This window comes from Spinacia oleracea, chromosome 1, assembly GCF_020520425.1.
Source record: "Spinacia oleracea cultivar Varoflay chromosome 1, BTI_SOV_V1, whole genome shotgun sequence".
NCBI classification, from domain to species: Eukaryota; Viridiplantae; Streptophyta; class Magnoliopsida; order Caryophyllales; family Amaranthaceae; genus Spinacia; species Spinacia oleracea.
The window spans coordinates 97,070,826-97,095,943 of NC_079487.1; the positions used below are offsets into that span (position 1 = coordinate 97,070,826).

The following is a 25,118-nucleotide window of genomic DNA, read 5'->3' on the forward strand; positions in this document are numbered from 1 at the left end:
ACTTTTACATATATATTAAGGTAACTTTTAAACATTTTGAGTCAACTTTTACTCAGGTGTATAATATATATATATATATATATATATATATATATATATATATATATATATATATATATATATATATATATATATATATATATATATATATATATAAAGGGAGTTTTTTGAAGAGATTTTGGAGTGCCACATAGGATGACCATGTCATTATATGTAATTTAAAACAAATATTAGATAAAAATAAAAATGAAAACAAAAAGATAAAATTTTGTAAAATAAACAAAAAGATAAGTTTTGTAAAATAAACAAAAGATAAAATTTGCAAATACAAAAGATAATTAAATTTACACGTTTTTTTGGTTGGTGATATGTATATAAACCAATGAGCCTTCTTCACTGTTTACAAATTGCTTAGATTGTATATGGTTTATTAATTGTTACTTTTTATTTAGTTCGTTCTTGATTTATTAGTTGTATATTCTGTTAATTATATTATTAGTTTATTTTTTTTTAGGTTTAGATCTTTTAGTTTGGTGTGCATTTGTTTATAATTTAGATTTAGCATAGTTTTAGTGTAAGTGTAGTGTCGGAATTCGGGTTTGTATTCTCGCGGAGGATGGAGCGTCATCATATATCGTTCGGCTAACCGTCTTATCTTAAAAGTCTATTCACCAAGTTTACTTGGAAATGGGGCGGAGATAGTATGAGGTTGGAACGTATTTTCATTGTACGTTTTGTTCTACAAGACGTATTTTATTAGCTCAGAGCCATTGTAACTCATCCATTCGAAAGGATAATGTCAGATAGTCCACCTGGATTTTTCTTTCCTTATCAAGCAAAAAAAATAAACCTTCCAGGTTCCCTCAACTATATGTTTATTTTGATTTTGTTTGGTTTCTCCTTCTATATTTTTGTTTTTCTTTTTAACTTTTTGTTTATTTACTAAGTATCCAGAAGAATGTGTAGCGCAATCTTTTAACTATGCTTTCTTTCTTAACAAGTTTAAAATTTTAGTACTAAGTATTTATTTCATACCTTATTAATTAATTATGTACATGATAGTTCTCCATATAAGCAGGGTTTCAACCCGTAAGAAATTGTCGATCATACTCTAGGTTTACTATGTATGTAGTATTTAGTATGTGTAAACCTTTCAATTATTAAACACACTTTAGTGTTGTTTAACATCAAGGCTTAACTTATATGAGTAGTGTAGACACCTAAATTGTGTTCCCCATTGGGATGATGACGATACCATTATCCTTGCTAGGTGGTTGGAACAACTCCGTGCAGAAGTCCCAATTGCTAAAACTTATTCCAAAATCCAAGGTTCAAAATCCAATCCCCGAGACCGTTCCCATCACGGAACTCGGTACAAAATACAATTTCAAAAAATCAATTTCAAAATCCAAGTACAATCTCACCCAATGGACTACTCCATTGGTTTTACAAGGCCTTTTCCAGTCAAAATGACACTAAGCAATCCAAATTCGGGCGCCGACCCACAAAACCGAGCAAGCCGGGCCTCGTCCCGTAAAACCGAATTCGAAAAACCGAAACGGCTAGTTTTTAGTCGCAAATTTTCTTAACCACCAAGCAAAGCTACGTGCCAAAAAACAGTACAATTCGTACAAAGGGTACGCCCACTACAAGCCAAACGCAAGGACGACATCTTCGTCCTTGCTTGGCGTCTTCTGTGCCACGTCAGCGGCGCCAGGCCCCGTTGATGCGCTGGACACAGCTGTCAGCTGGCGTTTAGCCTCTCATTTTCCTATTTAAACCCCTAATTTCCAGGACTTTAGGGCAGCAATACACAACCAGAACGTCGTAATTCTGAAATTGCCACTCAAAATCCAAAATACAAATTCTTCAAAAAAAACCCATACAAATCTCAAATTTCTAAGCAATTGGGAGCTTCAAGAGGAATTCTAGCCTAAACCTAACTAGGTAATTCCGAATCCCAATCCTAATCTACCATGTTTCTATAATTTCTATTTCAAAATGATTAGTAAAGTTGGCACCTTTACTCTTAAAAGTGTCACTTACAACAATCACATATTTTTACAAAATCAACACTTTCTATGATACAAATACAAAGTTCCAAGATTCAATGATGTTTAAGGTTGTTTGTAATCACTTCCTTAAACTAGAATCATTTTCAAAACATGGAGTAATCAAAGGTGAGGCCTTTTTAATGTTTAAAGGTATAATCTTTGAGATTCAAGACTCCACTTTTCAATATTCAAGTTCAAATTTCATTTTCAAGATTCTATGATGTTTAAGGTTGTTTGTAATCACTTCCTTAAACTAGAGTCATTTCAACATATGGAGCATATCAAAGGTGAAACCTTTTTAACATTAAAAGGTATAATCTTTGAGATTCAAGACTCCTCATTTCAATATTCAAGTACAATGTTCAAGATTCAATATTTCAAGTTCAATTTCTATGTCCAAAATCTAAGACACTTGAGGATGAGCAACTTGTCCTAAAGTTGAGATTTTTAGACTTGAATCTGTGTCGGACGCACTTATTCTTAAGAAGTCGTTTGGCGTTCGGATCTCAAATCCAATAGTTCAATTTCAATATCGCATCTTTTAATTATGCACTTCAATACCGCAATTTCAATAACGCCTTTCAATTATTTACTTCAATATCGCAATTTCAATAATGCCTTTAAATATTGCACCTTTCAATTCCGCACTTTCTATTTATGCAACTTTACTTGCCTTGTCCTTCTAGGCAATGTGGTTTCCCACCTAGTCCTTTTCTAGGTGGTGATGTATTTTACTAATTACGCACTTATTTTCTATTGTGATGTTGCTTTACTTGTTTATTTCTTTCATCACCTCACATACTAAATACAACAAAGTGCAAAGTTACACCATGCTTAACAAAGATAATTTCTTGGACATACCGGCCTTAGGTTCCCTTAAATTAACTTTAAAGCGAAGTGGTCACGATACAAAAGTAGAATTTCTATTTGTGCAAGTTCTAAATTCAAACCCACATAGTGTCATGACTAGGGTATTTCGAAAATGTTTTATGCCATGCATTTGAATACAATTTCTAAGGCTCGCGGAATAAGCATCTCGTTCCCTTGCCCAGATCTCACCCATCCGTTTCTAAGATTCAATGCCTTATCCGATATAGAGTCAATTTTGGTCTTTCCAAACGGGACCCTTAAAAATGTTTGGTGGCGACTCCTTCGAAATTCAAAAATTACAAAAGCCTTCCGTAGGGGAAATACATACTTGTCGACGGAAGAAAAACCCCCTACAAGTAGCCTCTTAAATTTGACGGGTTTCAACCTTGAGAACTCAACTCAACAAAAATATTCTATTTTTGTAATCGAATCCTATAAAATTATTAAATGTTACTTATAGGTTTGATTAATTTTATATTTATCTTTTGGCATCAAAATTTAGTACCATCCAATTTATTATACTTCAATACGTTGTTTGATAAAAATCTGGAGATATCATATTAATGGGAGTTCATACACTTACCCTGGGGGTAAGATGACTGTACATACCCTCCAATAGGAATAGGACAAGTCATGAGGTCAAATTTAGGTTTTGGGGGTAACTTACTTATTTAGGGGGGGGAAAATTTTCGCAGGTACCGCCTTTCTCTACTGAAGAAGCGGGAGTATTACCGCTCACTTATCCCCCAAAATAAGCCCGCCCAAAATTTCGATAGCCCCAAAAAAATTAAAAAAAACTTCTTCAGCTGTGTTCATAGCAGGTGGTCTGCATAAAAGCTTGTTGGTGAATTTTCTTGAGGTGATATTCTACTCGTATTTCTTTTGTTAATTTTTTGAAATTGTACTCGTACATCTGTTGGAAAGTATTTATGAATTGGTTTTGTTTGTTGGATGAACTTATTCCCGTTTTTTCAAATCAATAAATTGTTAGTTTTGATTTCGTAGAAACCCAAGTGTGTAGTTGTTATTGACGGAGATTACAATGTCTGAAAATATATTTCAACCATTTAATTAGGTTTAATAAATGTTGTTTGCTGAACACGTTATATAAATAAAGGTCGTGTGTGTAATTAATATACAATATATTATACAGTATGCACTACCTATTAAAAATCCACTAGAGTTTAAATACATTGTATGAATTATTATATAACTAATGTACTTTATTATTATGTATTCAACAGTGAAATGGTAACTATAGACCTTAATGGTGAACCTACTGTGGAAGAAGAAACCATTGTGAACATTCCCACGTCCAACCCCCCTGCCGTAGGCATGTCCTTTAATTCCGGTCACGAGTTTAGTGAATTTTGTCATCGTTATGCCTATAAAGAGGGGTTTGAGATGTTTCTGAAAAGTAGTGTTATTAGAAAGGAGTACAAAGACAAGGGTGTTAGTAAAATAGGTTTTGGAGATCTTGAGGCTAGGCCGCATATGATGGAACGAATCAGATTAAAATGTAAGAAGGGTGGTGTTAAATCAAGTATTGGTTCTAATGTTACTGGTTGCAAGATGTTTGTTTATGGGACGCAGAAGGACGGAGAGTTTATAATAATTAGTTGTGACTTAAAGCATAATCACCCTCTTAGCCCCGATTGCAGTAGAATGATGGTTAACTACCGTTGCATTGATGGTCCTACATTCGATAGGTTAATGATAAACGAAAGGGGGGGAGTTAGTATTACTAGAAACTTTGGCATTCAATTGATTGAAAAAGGGGGCTTTGATAATATTACTTTCAACAAAAAGGATATTAGAAATGCCATAGCAGTTGAACGGCGTAAAACAATGTTTGAGAAAGGTGATGCTGCCGGTCTTGAAGATTACTTCAAAGCACAACGAGAACTTAATGGGGATTTTTATAGTTCTATTCAACGTGATGGTAAAGGTATTTTAAAAAATGCATTCTGGTCTGACGCGCGTAGTAAAGGGACTTGCAAATATTTCGGTGATGTTATAAGTTTTGACACAACTTTTTCAAGCAACAGGTACGTAATTGAAAATTTTATTTGTATTTATTACTGCCATATATGTGACCTAACATTTATCCAGGAAACCTAATAGCAATCTTTGAATCGGTATTAGCTCTGAATGCTTACAATTGACATGCATGTGTAATGCATGTTGTAATCTGTATTAGGTAGTTCATTTATTATTGTTGTGGTTTATTTTGTCTAGCAAATCCGTCTGTTAACAAGTAATGCTTGGAAGAGTGTGTATGTGCAAGGAGTTCAATTTCTATTAGAGTCACGATTAAAAAAAGTTGAGCATGTTAATTATCTTTATTGCTAATATAATAATTGCACTAGGTATCGTATGCCATTTGCTCCTTTTGTTGGCGTAAACCACCATGGAAAATCGACTGTATTTGCGGCCGCTTTAATCTCACATGAGGATACTGAAAGTTTTGTTTGGGTGTTTGAGGAATGGCTAAAGTGTATGGGTAAGCCTCCGAAGGGCATTTTGACTGATCAAGATAGGGCAATATGTAGTGCAATAGGCAAAGTCTTCCCCAGTGTTCCACACCGACTCTGTTTGTGGCATATGCTACAGAATGCATCCCGGAATCTCGGTAAGCTAGCCGACTGGAAAAGCATTGATACGCTGATCAGAACAGCCGTGCATGATATGCTCGATCCAGATGAGTTTGACGAGGCTTGGTGTCTTGTGATGGATAGATATAATCAACGAGGTAAGGGTTGGATGCAGGATTCATACGACAACCGTCGGCAATGGGCACCAGCCTACAACAGAGGCACATTTTGGGCTGGAATGTCATCTACGCAGAGAAGTGAAGGTATGAATCGTTACTTCAAAATTCATGTAGACTTAGAATGTGGATTACTCCAATTTATTAAAAACTACGAGTTCTGTATGAAGATAAAGGCACAGGAAGAGAAGGAGGACAATTTGAAAAGTCTAGATACGCCTCCTCGACTAGATGTTGACAAGAGTGTGTTAGCTGAGTATGTGTTTCACAAGGTTTACACCAATGAGATGTTTGCTGTAGTTGTTAATGAGCGTAAAGGTTTAACCCACACAAACGTGACTAAACTTGACGCACTAGGGTCACTTGTTATTTATAGAGCAGACGAGAAGCTAACCTCTCCTCATTGGAGGAAAAGGTTTAAGAGCTACAATGTTACAGTCGATAAGGTTAAGGGGGAGTTATCTTGTTCATGTCAAATGTTTGAATTTAGAGGTATATTATGTCGGCACATACTAAAAGCTATGGATGTTGAGGATTTTCAATTTATACCGGAGAAATATATACTAGATAGGTGGAGTAAGCAAGTGAGGTCATATGAGACTATTAGGGTTTCGTACTTTGATCCTGAAGAATCAAAACGGTTAGCAAAAGCTAAAGAGCTATCTCAAAGGCATAATTATTTGAAAGACTTAGCAATGCAAAACGAAACTGCGTACAAGTTGTATACCGAAGGTACTGACGTACTTAGGCTAAAAATGGAGGATGCGGTGGGTATTAGGAAAACTGGTGACGTAGGTGATGTTTCCATCTGTTGGTGGGATCCCGATGCACGTAATGTGTTTGGCCGTCGTAGGTTACGGCCAAGAGAGTATAATGAACGCGCCTCAAGAAGGACAGTTGTACCTCCCGAAGAAGGTGTGTTGAAAACCCCTATTGATAAGAGGCATGTGGGACGGTCAAAGAAAGGACCTTCTTCGATCTACGACAAAACTAAGGGGAAGCAAGCATATTCGCACGTTGAGACTGCAGCTAACGAGGTAATGAAGTTTTCGTGAATTTAGTATTGTATGAGTAAAATATGTGTCCCGACTAATTTTTTTGTATTATTGTGAATATAGGAACTTATTAGGTCTATGTATGGACATATTCCTACGTATCGGGCTAGGCAAGAACACGCCAACAACCTTCACGACGTTCGTGTACATCTGCAATACAACGGACCTGTTTTAGAAGACGTTCCCGAAAGTTCACAAATCAATTTATCTGAAGATATATCCCAGATTTTCGATTACGAAACCTATGAATGGCGCACTAGAATGGGAGGACGGATGACATTGTAGTTCATTGTGTACTAGACCCATTTGTTGAAGAAATTCTGTAAAAACCGATTGGAATATAAATCTGTACCCAAATCTTGTGATGGTTATTTATTATTTGGGAGTATGATACGTTTTAAAAAACTTGAACCTTCAGCACACGTCATTAATTATATATGTTTTTGATAAATTAAATAGATGTACAGATACAAACAGGAAAAAATAAATGGAAGGAGTACAATGTAGACCATATGTCATATCCATTTTCAATGTTACGATCTATTTAAGTTTTTCAAACCTATGTTGAAAGAAATGTAACATGTAATTGCATTCCCATTTAAGAATTTTCGTAATTCATAAAACTCATGAAGATGTATGTTTTTCAAGGTTTTGACTTATGAAAAATATTCACACCACAATTACATTATATATGTCGATATCATATGGCTAGTTATGTTCATCTAAATCAAAGAAATGTCAATACCAGTCCCAATTGTGTCACCAATTAGACAAAAATTACAACTAAGTGCAACGCTATAGATCGCATTACACAAGGGGGTGTAAGTGTTGGAGAGGTGACAGAGTTATGTGGAGAGAATGCAACCGGTAAAACACAACTTTGCCTGCAGGCCAGTATAGCGTGTCAATTGCCTCCGTCCTTGGGTGGGCTGTTTGGGTCGTCCATTTACATCCACTCGATTGGTCCATTTCCCATTCGGCGTTTAACAGGTTTAATTCCTTTCATTTTAGATTCTGAACTACATAAACATGACAATCCTTGTGATCACATAACAATCAAGCAGGTCGAATCACCGTATGACTTGCCTAATGTTCTTGATTGGGTTGTAAAGTTGATTCAATACTCGCATAACACAAGCAGGCATATCCGCTTACTTGTTATTGACTCAGTAGCTAGTATATGTACTAGTCATTTTGACAACACGGTGGAAGATCTAGAGGCACGTTCTCAACTTTTACGGGCCATCGGTTACGGGTTAAAGTCAATTGCCGCCACATATAATGTTGCGGTCATTGTTGTCAATAACGTCGTAGACGTGTTTCCTAGTGATCGTGATTCGTCTACACATTTCATGATGTCATCTGGAAGGAAGGTTCGACCCGCCTTGGGTATGGGATGGACTAGGAATATAGCAACTAGGTTATTTTTGAGTAAGAAAATGAATTCCAGTACCCAAATGTTTGACAGATTGTGTAGTGTTTTGTTATCGTCCACACTAGAGTTAAATGCTTGTAGGTTTAAAATAACCGAACAGGGTGTTACCGATGCATAGGCTTAAAGCAACTTTCAGAAATTGTCACAAAATGAAAACTTTTGCATCAGTACTTTAACACTCCGAAATTAATGTCACAAAGAGGACACGAAACACATACGTGATACATAATAAGTGACGGAGTTCCACATGAAAGCAAAATACCCAACGTGCCTAAGTTTTACTTCCTTTCTTGTTAGTTATGATGTCTACCACTTCTTTCAACTTTAGCTCGTTGAAGCAATTACCCACCAGACGTCCTAGCATATACTTCTTAAGCTGTCTGTCATTGCTTGTATAAAGCTGCATTAATGTACAAGTTCTGTATTTAGTGTCCGTCGATGATGTTAAAAATATTGTGTGTCATTAGGTTGGTTTGAAACATGTTACCTGAAGTAGATCATCCACCTTCTCCACGACAGACAACAATCGCACCATGCACAGTAGTCCCTGGTCCGTTTTCCTTTTTTCAATTGGTTTGTTTATAATGTTGACCCGGTATCCGGTGATGTCCCACTCTTTGTTTTTGAACCCCAAAGGCGAGTGAAGTGTGTCGAAGATACTCAAAAGCTTTGGAACAATAGTTGAACTTGCGCTGAACCTTGTTTGCGGTTTCCTGCCCGTGTCATACACGTAAATTTTTCCAGTTGCATTTATGGTCTTTCGTTTGACCCGTACCATCATCCACCGCCCGTTGGTATGTATTGGCAAATATAGCTGATCACGAAATCATTAGTTTACATAACTTAATTGAAAAAACAAAATCTACTTCTAGTGTCTTGCAATTACCTCATTGATCTCTGTTAGAACAAACCCCATTTCCAAGTCCCTTTCAATTGCCCTTATCATTCTATCCAATTTGCCGCTGGTATCGTGGGCAAACAGGTCACACTCATCATACAACTCACTCTGTAGTAGGGGTTGTTTTGTTAGTACTCTTTCAAATAATGTAATCCCTACTATGGAAAAAACAAACGTTGCATTTACCATTTCCACTGGACTGACTATATATGACTTCAAAAAGACCATTTCCAGAATGTCTTTATTCAGACAAGTACACCATGCTGTCATAATCTGCGATTAATTAGATACGTTTAGTATACTTAAACTTAAACACTTAGTGTATACATAACACTCGAGGGGAGCAGGCGTACCTCATGATCCACCTGGCCCTTTGCCTTGAAAGAATCATAAATGAAACCCCGACGAAGTTGTAAGTCCTTGTACTTGAAAACAACTTGATCCGGAAATGTCTTGTATGCCATGATCGTTTCTGAGATGCGTCTTTGTGTTGGATCTACCTTCCTTTTTGGTTGAAATGATGTCACAATCCCCACATCTTCATCAGATTCTGTAGCGTCATCGTCAGTCTCTCCCTCTTCATCATCGTCACTCTGTTCGTCTTCATAATCCCGCACCTCGTCTTTAGTGTCAGTAACAAACTCATCCTCTCCCGCACCAGTGTCCATACCAGAAGCTTCTGTGTGTCCCTGTTGTGGTTCAACTGATGGTCCCGTGTTAAGTTCGACCTTTTCCTCGTTGTCAGTGTCATTATAATCTCCTGGTGAAAGACTTTTGGCCTACACACAATAAATCACACTTCAGCATTTAAGTTATAATATGTTATACCTAAGATGGGTACGGTCAAAGATAAATTGTTCACCTTTCGTGGTAACTTTGTTCGCTTTCTTTCCTTATTGTGACGTTGTTGTTGTCGGACCAATTCCCTTCGTGGAGGAATCGGTTTGCCGACTAAGTCAATGTTCTTCCCCTTTCGGCCAGCCCATGGGGGCAGTACGAATTTGCTAATACCTGGGTACTCTTCTCCGTATACCACATCTCGGACAACCTACATTTTTCCCATCGGCCATCAATACAATCAATGTTAATATGAAGTAGTGATATATTTATCATTCTGTTTTATACCTGGGCATTTCCGTAAGATCCATCGGATGCCTGATCCAGGTTTATTACGGCCATGATGTCATCATTGTTCCACGCCCCTAACCTTGGCGTATCAGTTTTCCAGCTCTTGGCAGTTTTCGCGTACCTTATTCTATCAAGGTACGCTATCTAACAAGGTAGGTGAACATATTGTTTTAAATAAGGAGCATATATTGAATGTTTAAGGAACAACGATAAACCAAAATCAAAACATAAATTACCATAAGGATGATTGTTGAGGCCTTCCCGGGCTCCTTTCCCCGCCCTGTTATCCAACCGAACAGGAAACCACACCAGTTCCACGCAGCTGGGTCGGTGATGTACTTGTTTTTAAGTAAGGGCAACAACTTCGGGGTGATGAAGTTGTACTTGTTCATGCAGAACAGACACCCAAACGTCAATAAAATAAAATGTCTCATAAACCAAAATTTGCTCTCCAGCTCCTGTATACATAAATTATAAACATTGGTGTACTCTATGCCTCCCTTTGTGTCATACGCTTTGTCTAATTCATTATATTCATTGTCGTCCAACCTGAGTGACGGGAAGTCATCCTCCCCTATTGGCAGCCCTGTGATCCAAGATATCACTTGTTCATCTATTACGAACTCGTAGTCATCACGTATGTGTAGCACCTGTCTCTTCCAATCCCACTTAGATTCTAGCCAAAAAATAAAACTCCTATCAACCTTGGATATCTTCAAATCCAATATGGCCCCGAAACCAGCATTCTCAACCCAAGCACGTCGAATTGGACACAAAGCCACCACAGAATCAGTGACGAAAGACGGGTATACCCGTAATGATGAATTCTGCATTTTGAATACCAATTACGTTGTGTTTCATTATTACTAATTCTAGTTACATTCAATACAGTTAAACTAGTAGTTGAACTCTTACCAGTTTGACAGCCTTACACTGACCCTCACCCAAAGGCGGCCTTCCTGGTCCTCTAGGAATCCATTTACCAGGTGGTGGCGGTCTTTTTGCTCGTTGTTCTGGTGTTAATGGCGGTCTGCCCCTCTTCCTCTTTGTTACAGTGTTGTCTTTAACAGTCGGTTGTGCTTCACACTTATCTAGGGGTTCGTCTACCACTTCTTTTTGTGGAGTTCTGCCTTGCGGTTTAGGACCATCCTATGGTTACAGAGAATTCGTGTAAACCGTCTATGCTTAGTGTAATTTAGTATTGAACATAAATAACATTCTTCTAAAATTAGTAATCACCTCATTATCACGCAAAAGGTACTCTGATATTCTACTGATTTGGACATTGATATCAGTGTCCTCATTAATATTGTTGTTGCTTAGTGAATCAGGCATTCCATTACTACCACTATCGTGAACATTGTCCCAAATCACTTCCTACAACAGTAAAGGAGATTTACTCATTTGAACACTATTTACGCAATATAATTTCGTTGATTGTAAGACCACACACTCAAATCTAGTACAATACCTGCGGGACTTCAACAGCAACAATAGTTATATCCTCCACTACCTTCAATATTTCAATTTATGGGGCATTCATGACAAACCCAAATCAAATTAATCAAAACGCTAGACACAAAGACGTAAAATCCACAAAGATCTCAATCAAAAAAAAAACATACCTGTGCCCCTTGTGGGACATGGGAATTTGGTGTAATGTTAGGCTCTACCTGTGAAGGTGTTGCTACCTCCGGCAAGGCGGCGTTGTTGACGGTTGTTTTGTTAATTGCGTTCACCTCGGATTCAATTTCGCAGCTATCTTGTGGTTTTAAACAACATTCTATGGAAGCATCCACACAATCTTGGTCTACAGGACGCCTTCTTTGACTTTCTTGTTTGCGAACGGAGTGTTCTTCTCCAGTTGCCATCCCAATAGCCGGATCAGTATGCACCATTGCGTCACTGCTGACGGCTTCACTCAGTGCTAGACCATTGGATGACTCAATGGTGTGGGAGGAGTCCGTTTGTTGGTTGCAAAAATCTTTAAAAGACCTACAGTCTTCAGAAACGGAATGCGTTTTGCCATAAATTGCAGCGGTGTGAACAACATCACCGAAATTGTTCGCCCCAGGGTCGGTATTCCTGTATAAGTGAAATTCAGTTCATTTAAATTATCTAGGTAAACCTTGAGGGTATCGCCAATTGACTACCTCTTTCAAAAAATTTAGTTAAACTTTTTTGTTCTGCATAATTCTCATATGAACAGATAAATAAATTTCACAAAGTTAATGATGAAGGACAAACTTACATCTCTGTTCCGTCGTCTACCATTGTTTTTCTGAAGCTACACTCTTAGGAGTTTTGTTGTTGAAGATTGTCCCAATCTTTTTCTTTTTTTTTTGAACAACAGAGAGAAAAATTAAAACGAAACAGTAAACATACTACAATATTAAAAATGAATTAAATGAAAAAGACACACTATAGGTTTTGACTTTAACCGACCAACTTGTAAGAAAGTTGTGTCTCCCAAAGTTTGTTTACGGAACTTTTCGGGGTGATGAAGGACTTACTACCCTCTTATGATAAATAATTAAATTAATTATAGGTGTTTGAAACTTCAAGTGTAATTTAACTGTATGACGTAGATTACATAAAACTCGTGTATGACCTATATATAATTATTTAGGGGTCGTGCACGCAGTGGCGGAGCCAGGAATTTTTTTTTGGGGTGTCGGCAGTGACGTTTCCAGGATTTTTAGAGTATTGTGTCGGGTGATCCTCCACAACACACAATATATTACTAAAAAAAAATGTATTGTCCTTAAATTAATCAATATATTACAATACGTTTTCCAATGTACCGTACCCATAGTAAGACCTAATGGAGGCTATTTGACTAGTTACCCGAAACATTGGACGACATCCGGCGTTCAACGGGGTGCAATACATTAGCCCTAAAGAACTTGGACGTTGTCCAATGTACCGTACCCATAGTAAGACCTAATGGCGGCTTTTTGACTAGTTACTCGAATCATTGAACGACCCCCGACATTCAACGGGGTGCAATACATTAGCCCTAAAGAACTTGGACGTTCTCCGATGTACCGTACCCATAGTAAGACCTAATGGCGGCTTTTTGACTAGTTACTCGAATCATTGAACGACCCCCGGCGTTCAACGGGGTGCAATACATGAGCCCTAAAGAACTTGGACGTTCTCCGATGTACCGTATCCATAGTAAGACCTAATGGAGGCTATTTGACTAGTTACCCGAAACATTGGACGACACCCGGCGTTCAACGGGATGCAACACATTAGCCCTAAAGAACATTGGACGTTTTCCGATGTACCGTGTCCATAATAAGACCTAATGGATGCATTTTGACTAGTTACCCTAAACATTGGACGACATCCGGCGTTCAACGGGGTGCAATACATGAGCCCTAAAGAACTTGGACGTTCTCCGATGTACCGTATCCATAGTAAGACCTAATGGAGGCTATTTGACTAGTTACTCGAATCATTGAACGACATCCGGCGTTCAACGGGATGCAATACATGAGCCTTAAAGAACTAGGACGTTCTCCGATATACCGTATCCATAGTAAGACCTAATGGAGGCTATTTGACTAGTTACTCGAAACATTGGACGACATCCGGCGTTCAACGGGATGCAATACATTAGCCCTAAAGAACTAGGACGTTCTCCGATATACCGTATCCATAGTAAGACCTAATGGAGGCTATTTGACTAGTTACCCGAAACATTGGACGACATCCGGCGTTCAACGGGATGCAATACATTAGCCCTAAAGAACTTGCACGTTCTCAGAAGTACCGTATCCATAGTAAGACCTAATGGAGGCTTTTTGACTAGTTACTCGAATCATTGAACGACATCTGGCGTTCAACGGGATGCAATACATTAGCCCTAAAGAACTAGGACGTTCTCCGATGTACCGTATCCATAGTAAGACCTAATGGAGGCTTTTTGACTAGTTACTCGAATCATTGAACGACATCCGGCGTTCAACGGGATGCAATACATTAGCCCTAAAGAACTTGCACGTTCTCAGAAGTACCGTATCCATAGTAAGACCTAATGGAGGCTTTTTGACTAGTTACTCGAATCATTGAACGACATCCGGCGTTCAACGGGATCATTGGTTAATTTCTCTCCCTTATTTTAGGGCATTTATATCCTTCCTTTTACGTTTCTACTATAGGACTTACCTTTTTAAAATTTTCAATTCTAATATACTTAATTTTTGTATGTTTCACTCATATTACGTTTAATGTAATCTATGTCAATAGAAGAGATGGATAATTAAATGCTATTGATATACACGTAAAATTAAGAAATACAGAGTAGTAAAAAAAAAAAATTAATTACATCTCACCAAATAGTAATAATTAATAGTCAGTTAGTGTAAATATACTTCAATATTATAATGAATACACCAATTACCTGGTTGGCTTTCTAGGCCAATGTAGGTAACTCCCTACGCACTCAACCACTATAATACAATATATTACCAAGTGTAGTCCATTTTAGCGGGAACAACGAAATAATATTCCAATTAAGAACTATACAACTTAAACAGTCATTAGTACATAGTCTATAAACTAATATAACTATGAATGAATTAATTTAGTGAGTATCAAACACGTTTATTAACAATCCATTCCATTAGTTTAATTATATTACCAGAAAATAATTCATATTTTCACGCCACTACTGATCGTATTGCAAGTCAATATAAAAGTTGCCCTTTCAAAACAAATATTCATTACCAAACACAACCAAACGAGGATCAATTTCTTGTAATCATATCTACTTCAAGGAAAGATGGCAAAGGGAAATCAAAAACGAACACCAACATGTAAGGGCAAGGCAAAAATCAGCGATCAATCAAATATCACCGTCCAAGGAAAAGGTAATTCTTATTGTTCTTTCAATGTAGGTAATCGTAGAGTTCAATGTTGTCCTGCAGGTATGTATGAACGGTTGTGTTTTTTTTTCAGTTGTTCCGCCAACACGACGTTGGTCGAAATACATGAACGTCGAAATCCAACAAGAAAGGTTCAAGATTGAATGGAGGAACTTCATGAGGGTCATAATTAAACGTATTGGGCCATCGGAGACGTCTAAATTATTAAGTGAACTATACTACGTACCACATGTTAGTGAAGTGTTCATGGAAGAGCGAGATGCGTATCTGTTAGAGAATTTTTCATGGCAAAACATTGAACCAAACAGCAAGGGTGAAAGGATCGTGGCGGTTGCGAAAGCGGATGATAGGCTAATTAAACGAGAGCCGATTGAGGGAGATGAATTCTTATTAAGGACCGGGAAACAGAAAAAGATTGAAGTTATTGACCTTAGTGAGGATTAATACCAATTTTGAGGTTTTAAATAATGCTTAGTTGAAGTAGTTTTAATTTATTAGGAGTGTTAATCACTCAAATGAAATGCCAAACTGTGTCAACATTAGTGAGGATCAAGCCAAACTGTATGCTACTTTGCAAGTGTAATGTAAGTGTAACACTATTTGGGTTCTAATTTAATATTGTTTGTATGACAAATTATCTACTATTAATATTACTGTACGAACAACCGAATATTCGTCTTTATCGTTTAACGAAACATCATCTGTACTTTTGTTTGACAGAGCACACCACATTAGCAATCAAATAACAATATTTCGACAAGACTGTGGTTGATTCATTTTTTATAAGCGTTTAACATAATGTCGACAAAACCATTAACGAGGGCGGAGAAAATAAGGTCAGTTTTTTCATAAACCACAATGTTTATGTTTGCAATCACAACACCATTTAGAAATTCATATAATTATACTTTACATCTGTGCCTTGTTTGACAGGATCTGCAATCAATCTTCAATTGTTTGCCTAGAAATCTGGTACCAAGGGAAATTCGTGTTCCACCCAAAAAAGGGATACGAAAATGGCCTGTCCGAGATGATTACAGTATCAAAGCGCCGGTTAAACCTAGAAACGGTGCAGGAAATCATAACCTCTCTAGGATGTACTGATGAGTACACGATCTGGTTTGTTGGAGACATGGATAGATTTGATGAAGATGCTATTTCAATTGAAGAGGAGGACGATTTCTATGATCTGGTAGCCCTCACAGCCACTACTCCAGTGGTACATGTAGTTATTCAGCACAAAAATGGTGAAGAGGAAGAAAGGGGGATCTCGAAAAGGAAGTCGACGACGGTTGTTCATTCAGCCTCCAAAAAACCTAGGGTAAGAATGTTTTAAATTATTATTTATTTTTGGTGTTTTTTTACCTATTACATATTATACATAATGAAGACTTATCATTAATTAAATTAAATGTAATTAAATAAATTATGACAATGTTCAGGGGCCTTTGTCTGGAAATTTAAGCAGTGGGGAAATGGATAACCACTGTGGGGGTAGTGCTGGTAACGGATCCTCTAGGAAGGTATTCTGGTTTTATAGCAACTGTATTCACTGATTTGTTTCAATTACAAATGTGGTAAACATTAGTTTAAACCCATTATTTTACCTATACAGATTCTTGGAATGGGTTGTGGTGTTAGGCAGTTTGCAAAACTGGTCTCAAATTTGACTGGAAAACAAAAAATGTGGATAGCTGATATGGGATTTGAGGAACTATTGTTCATGCGAATTACAAACATCGATCCAAAATTTGGGTATTGGATTACTTCTAGGTTTGATCCAATTTCGTGTGAACTAAAAATAAGGGAGAATTACAAGGTGAAGATAGATGAGAAAATGGTGGGTTGTGTTTTGGGGCTAAGGTATGGTAGAACTCAACTACATCCGGATTATTCAACTAAAAGTATTGCTTGACAGGCTAAAGTCGTATCACCTAATCAAAAATAACCTAAGTCCACTAGCTAGGTAGCAAGGGAAGTCAGGATCGAATCCACAGGGAAACATGCGTTCTTTCTACTATCAATTAATTAATCTAGACTATTGGGAACAGGAATTTGTTGGTGGTTTGTATGCTAAAACTACGAACGATAAGTAAACGAATAAGAATCAATATATTAAGGAATCTAGGGCATAGGTTCACCAACAAATAACAATCCAGGACAATGAACAATCACGATAATCAACAAAGTAATTAATTAGACTAGCATGCTCTCTCGAATCGATACTAATCATAGACTTAGAATTAACGGGCTCTCGCTACGTATTAACTCTAATTCCACCTATTGACACATGCAAGCCTAAACATCAAATTGCATCTCTCGAATCTTAATTTGATATTGCATAACTACCACAATTAAACCTGCGCAAATCTAATTGTATAGTGAAATAAACCAATCAATAGGAATCAATTACAATGCCAACAATCATGATTATTCAATATCCCTTCATATTATTCATGGATCCCCAAACCCTAGAAATTAGACTACTCAAGCATATTAACAATAAACAAAGCAATTAGCATGATTGAAAACATAATTAGAGCTAAACAAAGAATTGAAATAGTGAACAATACCTTAATTGAAGAACAATGGAAATAGAAATCTTGAATTTTTATTGAAATTGAAAACTAAGTGTTTGCATAAATTTAGAGAGAAAACAAAGCTAAGAGAAATAAACTAAGGGGCTAATACTAGAAAATAAGATGTTAAGATGTCCAACTAAATTAACTAAGGGCTATATTTATAGTTTTGCCCAAAAATCCCAACAAAAACCGGAAATACTAAAGTAAACCGCGCGCTAAAAGGCTCCTGGGTTGTCGTCGCCCGGTCGGGCAGCCTTCCGCCCGTCGGGCGACCAGCTCGTAACCCGCCCGTCGGGCGCAGGTCTGCCCGCCGGGCGGAGGGAGAAATTCTGGAAATTATCGGCACGCGCCCGATCGGGCAGACCTGCGCCCGACGGGCAGACGTTCGCCCGTCGGGCAGCCATTCGCCCGCCGGGCGCGCGTACAAACTGCACGATCCTCTATCTTTAAAATGCCATATCTCCTTCGTTATTTGTCGGAATTAGGCGAGTGACCACTCGTTGGAAAGCTATTGAAGTCTAGAATCCAACCCAATTGGAATCACTTCATTTGGAGTTGTAGAACGTAAGTTATGATCAAAATAGTAGACGAGTGTCGGTTTTCTAGTTCTTTCACTATCCGCTTTGCTCGAAAACTCTTCCAACTCAGTGTGTGTGTTCTCGAAAGTACATAATCTCTTGTATTGATTCAAATGAGTAGGAATTTCACAAAAACATGCTAATTTCTACAATGATGAACCTGAAACTACAAACACACTACAAGGAGCACATTAGTACTAAAAATCGCTCCGAATAGCTCATTTGAGATCAAAAAGTACTAAGGGACGGGGGTAAAAACACTATAAAATATGAACATATCATTGCTCTAGAAATGAAGAAGATGTATAAACAAAATACAGTGTACGGAGCGATAAAGGAATCGGAGGTATACACTAAGATAGTTGGGAAAGAACCCAGTTTGAAGACGTTTCAAATGCATTTTTTGCTGTATTGTTTGGGTATCCTATTGTGCCCAACACAAAAGTGTGGTTGGATTAGCCCGTTACATGTCTCCGTCCTAGAACACGCACCTAAATCAAGTGAATTCAATTGGGCAACGTACTTGTTGGACTGGCTTGTAAAATATGGTTTGAAATTCTCGAAATCAAAGGAAGGCTATGGAGGATGCACCCTACTATTACTAGTAAGTCCATTTCTTAAAGAATATCCTAGAGTTATGACTTGTGCAATGCGTGCAACGATTGTTTCTTATTTCCAATTCATATTTGCCAGATTATATACATTGATAGGCTCGCTCCATCAAGGGAAAATCTAAACTTAAAACCAAATTCAAGTCGCCTACGCATTTGGGACCAAGACAGTGTTGATCGTGTTCTGAAAACAGACATTGGCCCGAACGAGGAGTATGGATACGGAAATGTTGTGGAAGACTACTGCTATGGGGACATTTAGCGCGATAGGCTCTTTGTTATTGTGAGTGTTCTGTATTTGGGACATTAACTTGGTAATTGTTAATTGTATTTGTTTGTATTCCACTTTTTACATATTCCCTTTGCCACTTTTCTATTTACAATTTTTTATAAATTTCGAAAGTGTTCCCAAATGAGGCAACACAATGAGTTTTTTAATTTACATGTATGTCAAACATTGTAGTGTTGTTCAAGTAATACAATTGTTCCACTGTTGTTGTTTAAACATTAATATTTGGCGTATGCCTTTATTTCTTTACTCCAAAACAACACACCAGCGTACCGTTGGACTACAACGGTCATATTTCCACTTCTATGTATATATTAGGTAATCAACCACCACCAACCACTACAACTACAGAAATAACTGACTGCTTTGATAAAAAAAACAATGGTTGTAGAGAGAAGAAGCGCAAACTCTACGTCATCTACAAAGAATAGCTCAAACGTAGCGACTTCACCTCTCCTGTGTTACCACGGTTATAAACCGAAGCTGCAGACTTGCAAGCACACTAAGAACGTTGGACAGAGGTTTTATTCTTGTCCGTCATGGAAGGTAGTACATACATTACCTTATCTGTATAATAATTTTTAAGTATTAGTGACTAATGGGAAATTTTCAATGGCCAGGATGATAACTGTGGTTTTTTTTTGTGGGAGAATGAAGTGAATTGTCACATTCTAGAGACAATCAAAGACGAAAATTTGGAACTCAACAACACAATAATCCGCTGCAAATTTGAGAAAGAAAAGTTACAAATGAAAATAGAACACTTGCTTGAAAAATTGTCCGAGGCGGAAATGAGGAACGTAGATTTGGCGAAACAAATGGTCGAAGCGAGGACTACTGAGAAAATGGCTTTTGGGTTGTGTTTTGTGTTGTCGTTCGTTTGGTTAATCGTTACAAGCTTAGGATGGGGACAATAATTCTACATATCCATGTAACAATTACAATTAATATGCAAATTTAAATACATTTGGCCTCAGTTTTTTTGGTGCTTACCACTTAAGAGTCTAATATTTTTGGGAATCAAATTGTATATGTAATGCACGCCTAGATCATACCTTTATTGATGACCAAAAGTCATTCACCATTTACCTTTATTGGATTTGGATATTTATTAAGAAGGAACAAATACAATTAATGAAGGACACATTACCCATATGGGTAATAATATTTAATCTTAAAACACTGTAAATTATTAAAAATATTTAATACAAGGTCTCCTAGTGACTATAAATGCAAATAGAGCATGCCTAAGACAAACCCCACCAACGTATCCTACCAAACTCAATCTTGCACAAAAAAATAGCCCCTTCCACAAATAACATCCAACTACATCATAATAGGTCAACACCATGGAAAATGGTCAAAATGTGTCCTCACTTGAGCAACATGAGCCCCATAAACAGGTATTGTCACATAATTTAGCTTAAACTTACATATCTATTGTCCTACTATTTAGTTTCTGTTTTCCAGATTTTATACAATATGTATTACATACATGGATGTGGAAGCATTACATTGTTTGTTCAACAATTCATAACTAACTCGTCGGCAATTTCGTAGGAAACCGAACAACATATGTACACACACAATGTGGTGAGCATAAACAACTTCGGCACACAACCGGGTTTTCGGTTCGCACCAACTGATGAAGAGTTGCTACTATATTACTTAAAAGGGAAGGTGTTGGGAAAATCTTTGGGAAGGGACACGATTGGTGAAGTTAACGTTTTTAAATTTGCACCATGGGATCTTCCATATATGTCTTGTTCAAAAAGTAATGACTTAGTATGGTTTTTTTTTTGCCCACCAGAAAAAAAATACGATAAGGGTAATAAGACTAACATATCTAATATTTTTGGTTATTGGAAATCATCGGGGAAGGATAGGACCGTTAAAGAGAGAGCGTCACATCCTCCACGTCCTATAGGGACAATCAAATCATTGGTTTTCCACAAAGGAAAACCACCAAAGGGGGAGCGAACTAATTAGGTGATGTACGAGTATAGGCTATTAGAAGATAATATGTCCGATGTAACAAATAGCAATGGTTCGTATTGTGTCTACAAGTTATTTCAGAAAGAGGGTTTGGGACCACGAAATGGACACAACTACGGGGCTATATTTTACGAAAAGGATCTTGCGGAGAATTGCAGCTCAAGTACTAGTAACAACGTCGAATATCCTACAAATACAGCTCAATGTACTACAACTATTACGTCTACGTCATCAAACACGGACAACCAACATTTCAATGGAAATTTCTTAGACGATGAAGTGTTCATCAATAAGGGATGGGGGGAAATTCTTTCTATGTTGGATGACTAAATTAAAGAATGGAAAAATCGGATTTTTATTATCACTGCACTTTAAATTTTATGTTCAATATTCGTAGCATGAACATTGTACCCAATCTAAATCTCTTCAATGTATTATTACGCATGTTTTTTCTTAACAAATTATAGAACATTTAAATGACATTGTGTTTGAAAGTGTAAAAGTAATGTAAAAGAATTAAAAGAAAAAAAATATAAAGGAGACATAATTATGACAAAAATCTTACACGCCTTCCTATAAAAGTAACACATAAGTTATTTACCTTTTTTTTTAATTTTATTTGTTATTAATATGGTACACACGGTTATTAATTAATATAGGCATGCTTTTACCTTTTTACACATTATTAATTAAATTGTTTCAATTAATTAATTTCAAAATTGACTATTTTTGGAACAAAATAGTCAACATGACAATCAAATCACGTTTAGACTGGGATTTAGACTACCCGCCTTCTACTCTAATGGCCAAAGAGTTGCAGAGACATGCAACTTTTCAGATTCTTCTTGGGCAATCTTATCAAATAATACTCCACCCCATAAAACCCAAACAATCTTCCACATTTAAACTCCCCTTATAACCCATCATCTCTCAAACTACTCCTTCCATTCCCTCAAACTACAACTCAAACCCGACAACTTCTCTCAAAAAAAATGGAACCAGTTATGGTTTTCGGGGATGGCGAGCAAGCTAAAGGACAACCAAGGACCCCCAAGGTATGAAAATATGAAATCTTTTCGTTTTGGTTTTGTTTGGGTAACCAAGTTTGTTTGTTTTTTCCGTTAATAGAGTAGAGATTTTTCTTAATTTGCTATTAATTCTAATTGAACCATATGGTAGATTCAAATTACTTTCTTTGTGAGTAGGTTTCACTAGTTTAGGACCTTAAAATCGTGTAATAATTCATTTTGCTTTAGCTATTTCGTGTATAATCTATTATTACTAATTCGTTCCATCAATTTTTACTAATTGAATTCAATTTCATATTTAAAAAAATGGCCATTAAGCTGATTTCAAAAGAGATTTGTGATAAATTTATACTAAAATAAAATTACAATCCAATAATAATACTTTGTCTAGCATTAGTCTACAGGTCAAGTCCGAATTTTATACTGGTTGAATCATAAAAAATAAAAATACACAAGGATAACTAAACTAAATTAAGAATGGTTCGAAAATCAGAAGTTTAATCCAAATTAAAAAATCTTAATGTTTCGAAAAAATTGATTGTACTGTTATTAAATTACATGTTCAATTCAGGTATTAGATACATAACGGATATTTTTTTCTTTGGCTATATTGAAAATACCCGTGAGATTTATCTAAACTACATTAACTATTCTACACTACAACAATTTCACATATTTTACTACTTGTATTGGGCTGATTTAAATGCAAGATAAGAGAAAACCTTGTACATATTAAAAAAATTTCACAAATATAGTAATATTTAACATTCATGTTTTCAATTTCATTGACTACAATAACGTAAAAATACGTAAACAATCGACATTGTATAACAACTCGAACTTTTGCGTTTTTTTTGGAGATCCTAGTTTACAATATATACCCTTATTGTGATTCAAATTAGTGTTTCAACAACGGTAATTAACGACAAAGTGAACTTTAAAACCAAACAATAAATGACTTTCACTGTGGTTGTATTACAAAACTAGATCTTAACTTTCATTTAGATTAAACAATGACATGCATATGTCAAGTAAGGCTACTAAATATTAAAAACAAAACAATATGGAACTAATCAAATATATACACGAGTACACGACAACTACATACAAGTCTGGTGATTTTGTTGTGTACGGTATGCCCTAATATAACCAAAAAAAATTCCATGTAAATTAACAAGTTAAAGAACAAGTGTTCAATATCTTCTACATTCACTTTTTGTTAGGGTTGTGTGAATACTTATCAGTGCACTAGTACTTGCAGCTAAGTGTTGAACAAAAAAAGAAGGGCGAACCAGGTTACAGATTCGCTCCAACAGAGGAGGAGTTGATTTTATTTTTCCTAAGACGGAAAGTTTTGGGAAAACCGGACCGCGGTCATACAATATGCGAGGTAGACTATTACAAATACCCACCATGGGAACTTCCCAACCTATGCGGTTCAGACTCGGGAAATCGAATTTGGCATTTCTTCACGAAGAAAGAGCTAAAATACAACACGGGTTGCAAAAAGAGCAGGCGTGATACAATATGGGGTTCATGGAAGAAAACAGGCAAAGATAAGCCTGTTAGATCATCCGCAACTCCAAGAGTGATCGGAAAAAAGTCAACGTTAATTTTTCACATGATGGTGCAGGGGAAGGTGGAAAAGGATAGGACAGATTGGGTTATGCATGAGTATAGGCTTGACGATGCTAAGCTACAGGGACAAAATGTGGATCAAGAATCTTACGTGATCATCAAGTTATATAAAAAAAGCGGGATCGGACGCCAACCTGGAGATAACTATGGTGAGGCATTCTTGGAGGAGGAATGGTATACGGATGATGATGAGGCTGAAATAAGAAATTAAGAGGAGAACGATGCCTTTGATATGTTGGCTAGGGACTACTCCTTGTTACCATGATAAAAAAATGGATGCTGCTGCTGCTATGTATTTTGTTGTAATATAATTCAACCAAAACTAACTACAATGCTGAATCTAACCCACTGAAATTAGGGGTCTTTTGCTATATCATGATCGCCTTCATGTATATGTGGTTGATGTAGTTATGACTATGCAATAGGGGGGCTTTTGCCTTGACATTTCCCCTATGGTTGCGTTAATGACGTATGAATATTTCTGATTAAGTAGTATAGTTATGTTGTGTGTTCGTTGGGTTTCCCTAATGACATTACTTCACGAACAACTTCTTGTGAATTCTTATTACATGATATGTATTTTGTAATTTGCATTAGGGTGTGCAAAAAATCCGGAAAACCGAAATGGAATCCGAAAAGGCGGATAACCGAACCAAATAATAGGGTTAGGGTCAGTCTTTTATTTTAAAAAATAACGTAACCGAACATGCGGGTAAAAGACCCGAACAACGGGTCACCAAACCGTCTGAAATTACAATTTTGTTTTAAAATAATAGGTTTTTTAACCGATTTTTCCAATAATATTTTTTTACAACATTTATCTTATTGTTTTCTCCTAAATATTGTTGGTCTTGTTGTCTCGCTGTTTTGCTCAATTGTTTATATTTATTGTTGTCTGCTAATTACAAGACTATGAATCAAAGATTTTGTTTAGAAATATTTTAAAAAATGAATTACATTAGCCTAGCATACATTTATCGTGTTAAGAAATATTTTACAAAAATGAATTACATGTGCTAATATACATTTACATACTAGAACCCTAGGTCAAGCATTTATTTACTGATAAGGTTAAATATGCTAATATTTAACATTTATTTACTGAATACTAATTTAATATTCACTGTATATAGAATTATTATTATCTAAATAAACGCACAGCCAACGGTCATATACTTTTCTTTTCAACAAATAGCAATGGCTTCGGCCTCACGTCACAATGGTTACACGCTGAGCATAGAGTATTGCAGTCACTATAATCATGAGTTCGATTCTTGTTAGACGCAAGATTT

At 36.6% G+C, this 25,118-nt stretch overlaps 1 protein-coding gene and 1 pseudogene across 1 annotated transcript; both read left to right on the forward strand.

Annotated features, from left to right (window-relative positions):
- The first annotated feature begins 20,514 nt into the window (after nucleotides 1–20,514).
- On the forward strand, nucleotides 20,515–21,490 carry LOC130465540 (NAC domain-containing protein 82-like; annotated as a pseudogene).
- Nucleotides 21,491–22,152: 662 nt separating this feature from the next.
- On the forward strand, nucleotides 22,153–24,037 carry LOC130465541 (NAC domain-containing protein 82-like). Its single transcript, XM_056834339.1, has 2 exons — nucleotides 22,153–22,215; nucleotides 23,450–24,037. The coding sequence occupies exons 1-2, from the start codon at nucleotides 22,153–22,155 to the stop codon at nucleotides 24,035–24,037; spliced, it is 651 nt and encodes a 216-aa protein (XP_056690317.1).
- Nucleotides 24,038–25,118: the final 1,081 nt, after the last annotated feature.

Coding starts and splice junctions, on each gene's coding strand:
- LOC130465541 (XM_056834339.1), top strand. CDS start 22,153: ATGGAACCAGTTATGGTTTTCGGGGATGGCGAGCAAGCTAAAGGACAA. Junction 22,216..23,449: donor GACAACCAAGGACCCCCAAG/GTATGAAAATAT, acceptor TAGTACTTGCAG/CTAAGTGTTGAACAAAAAAA.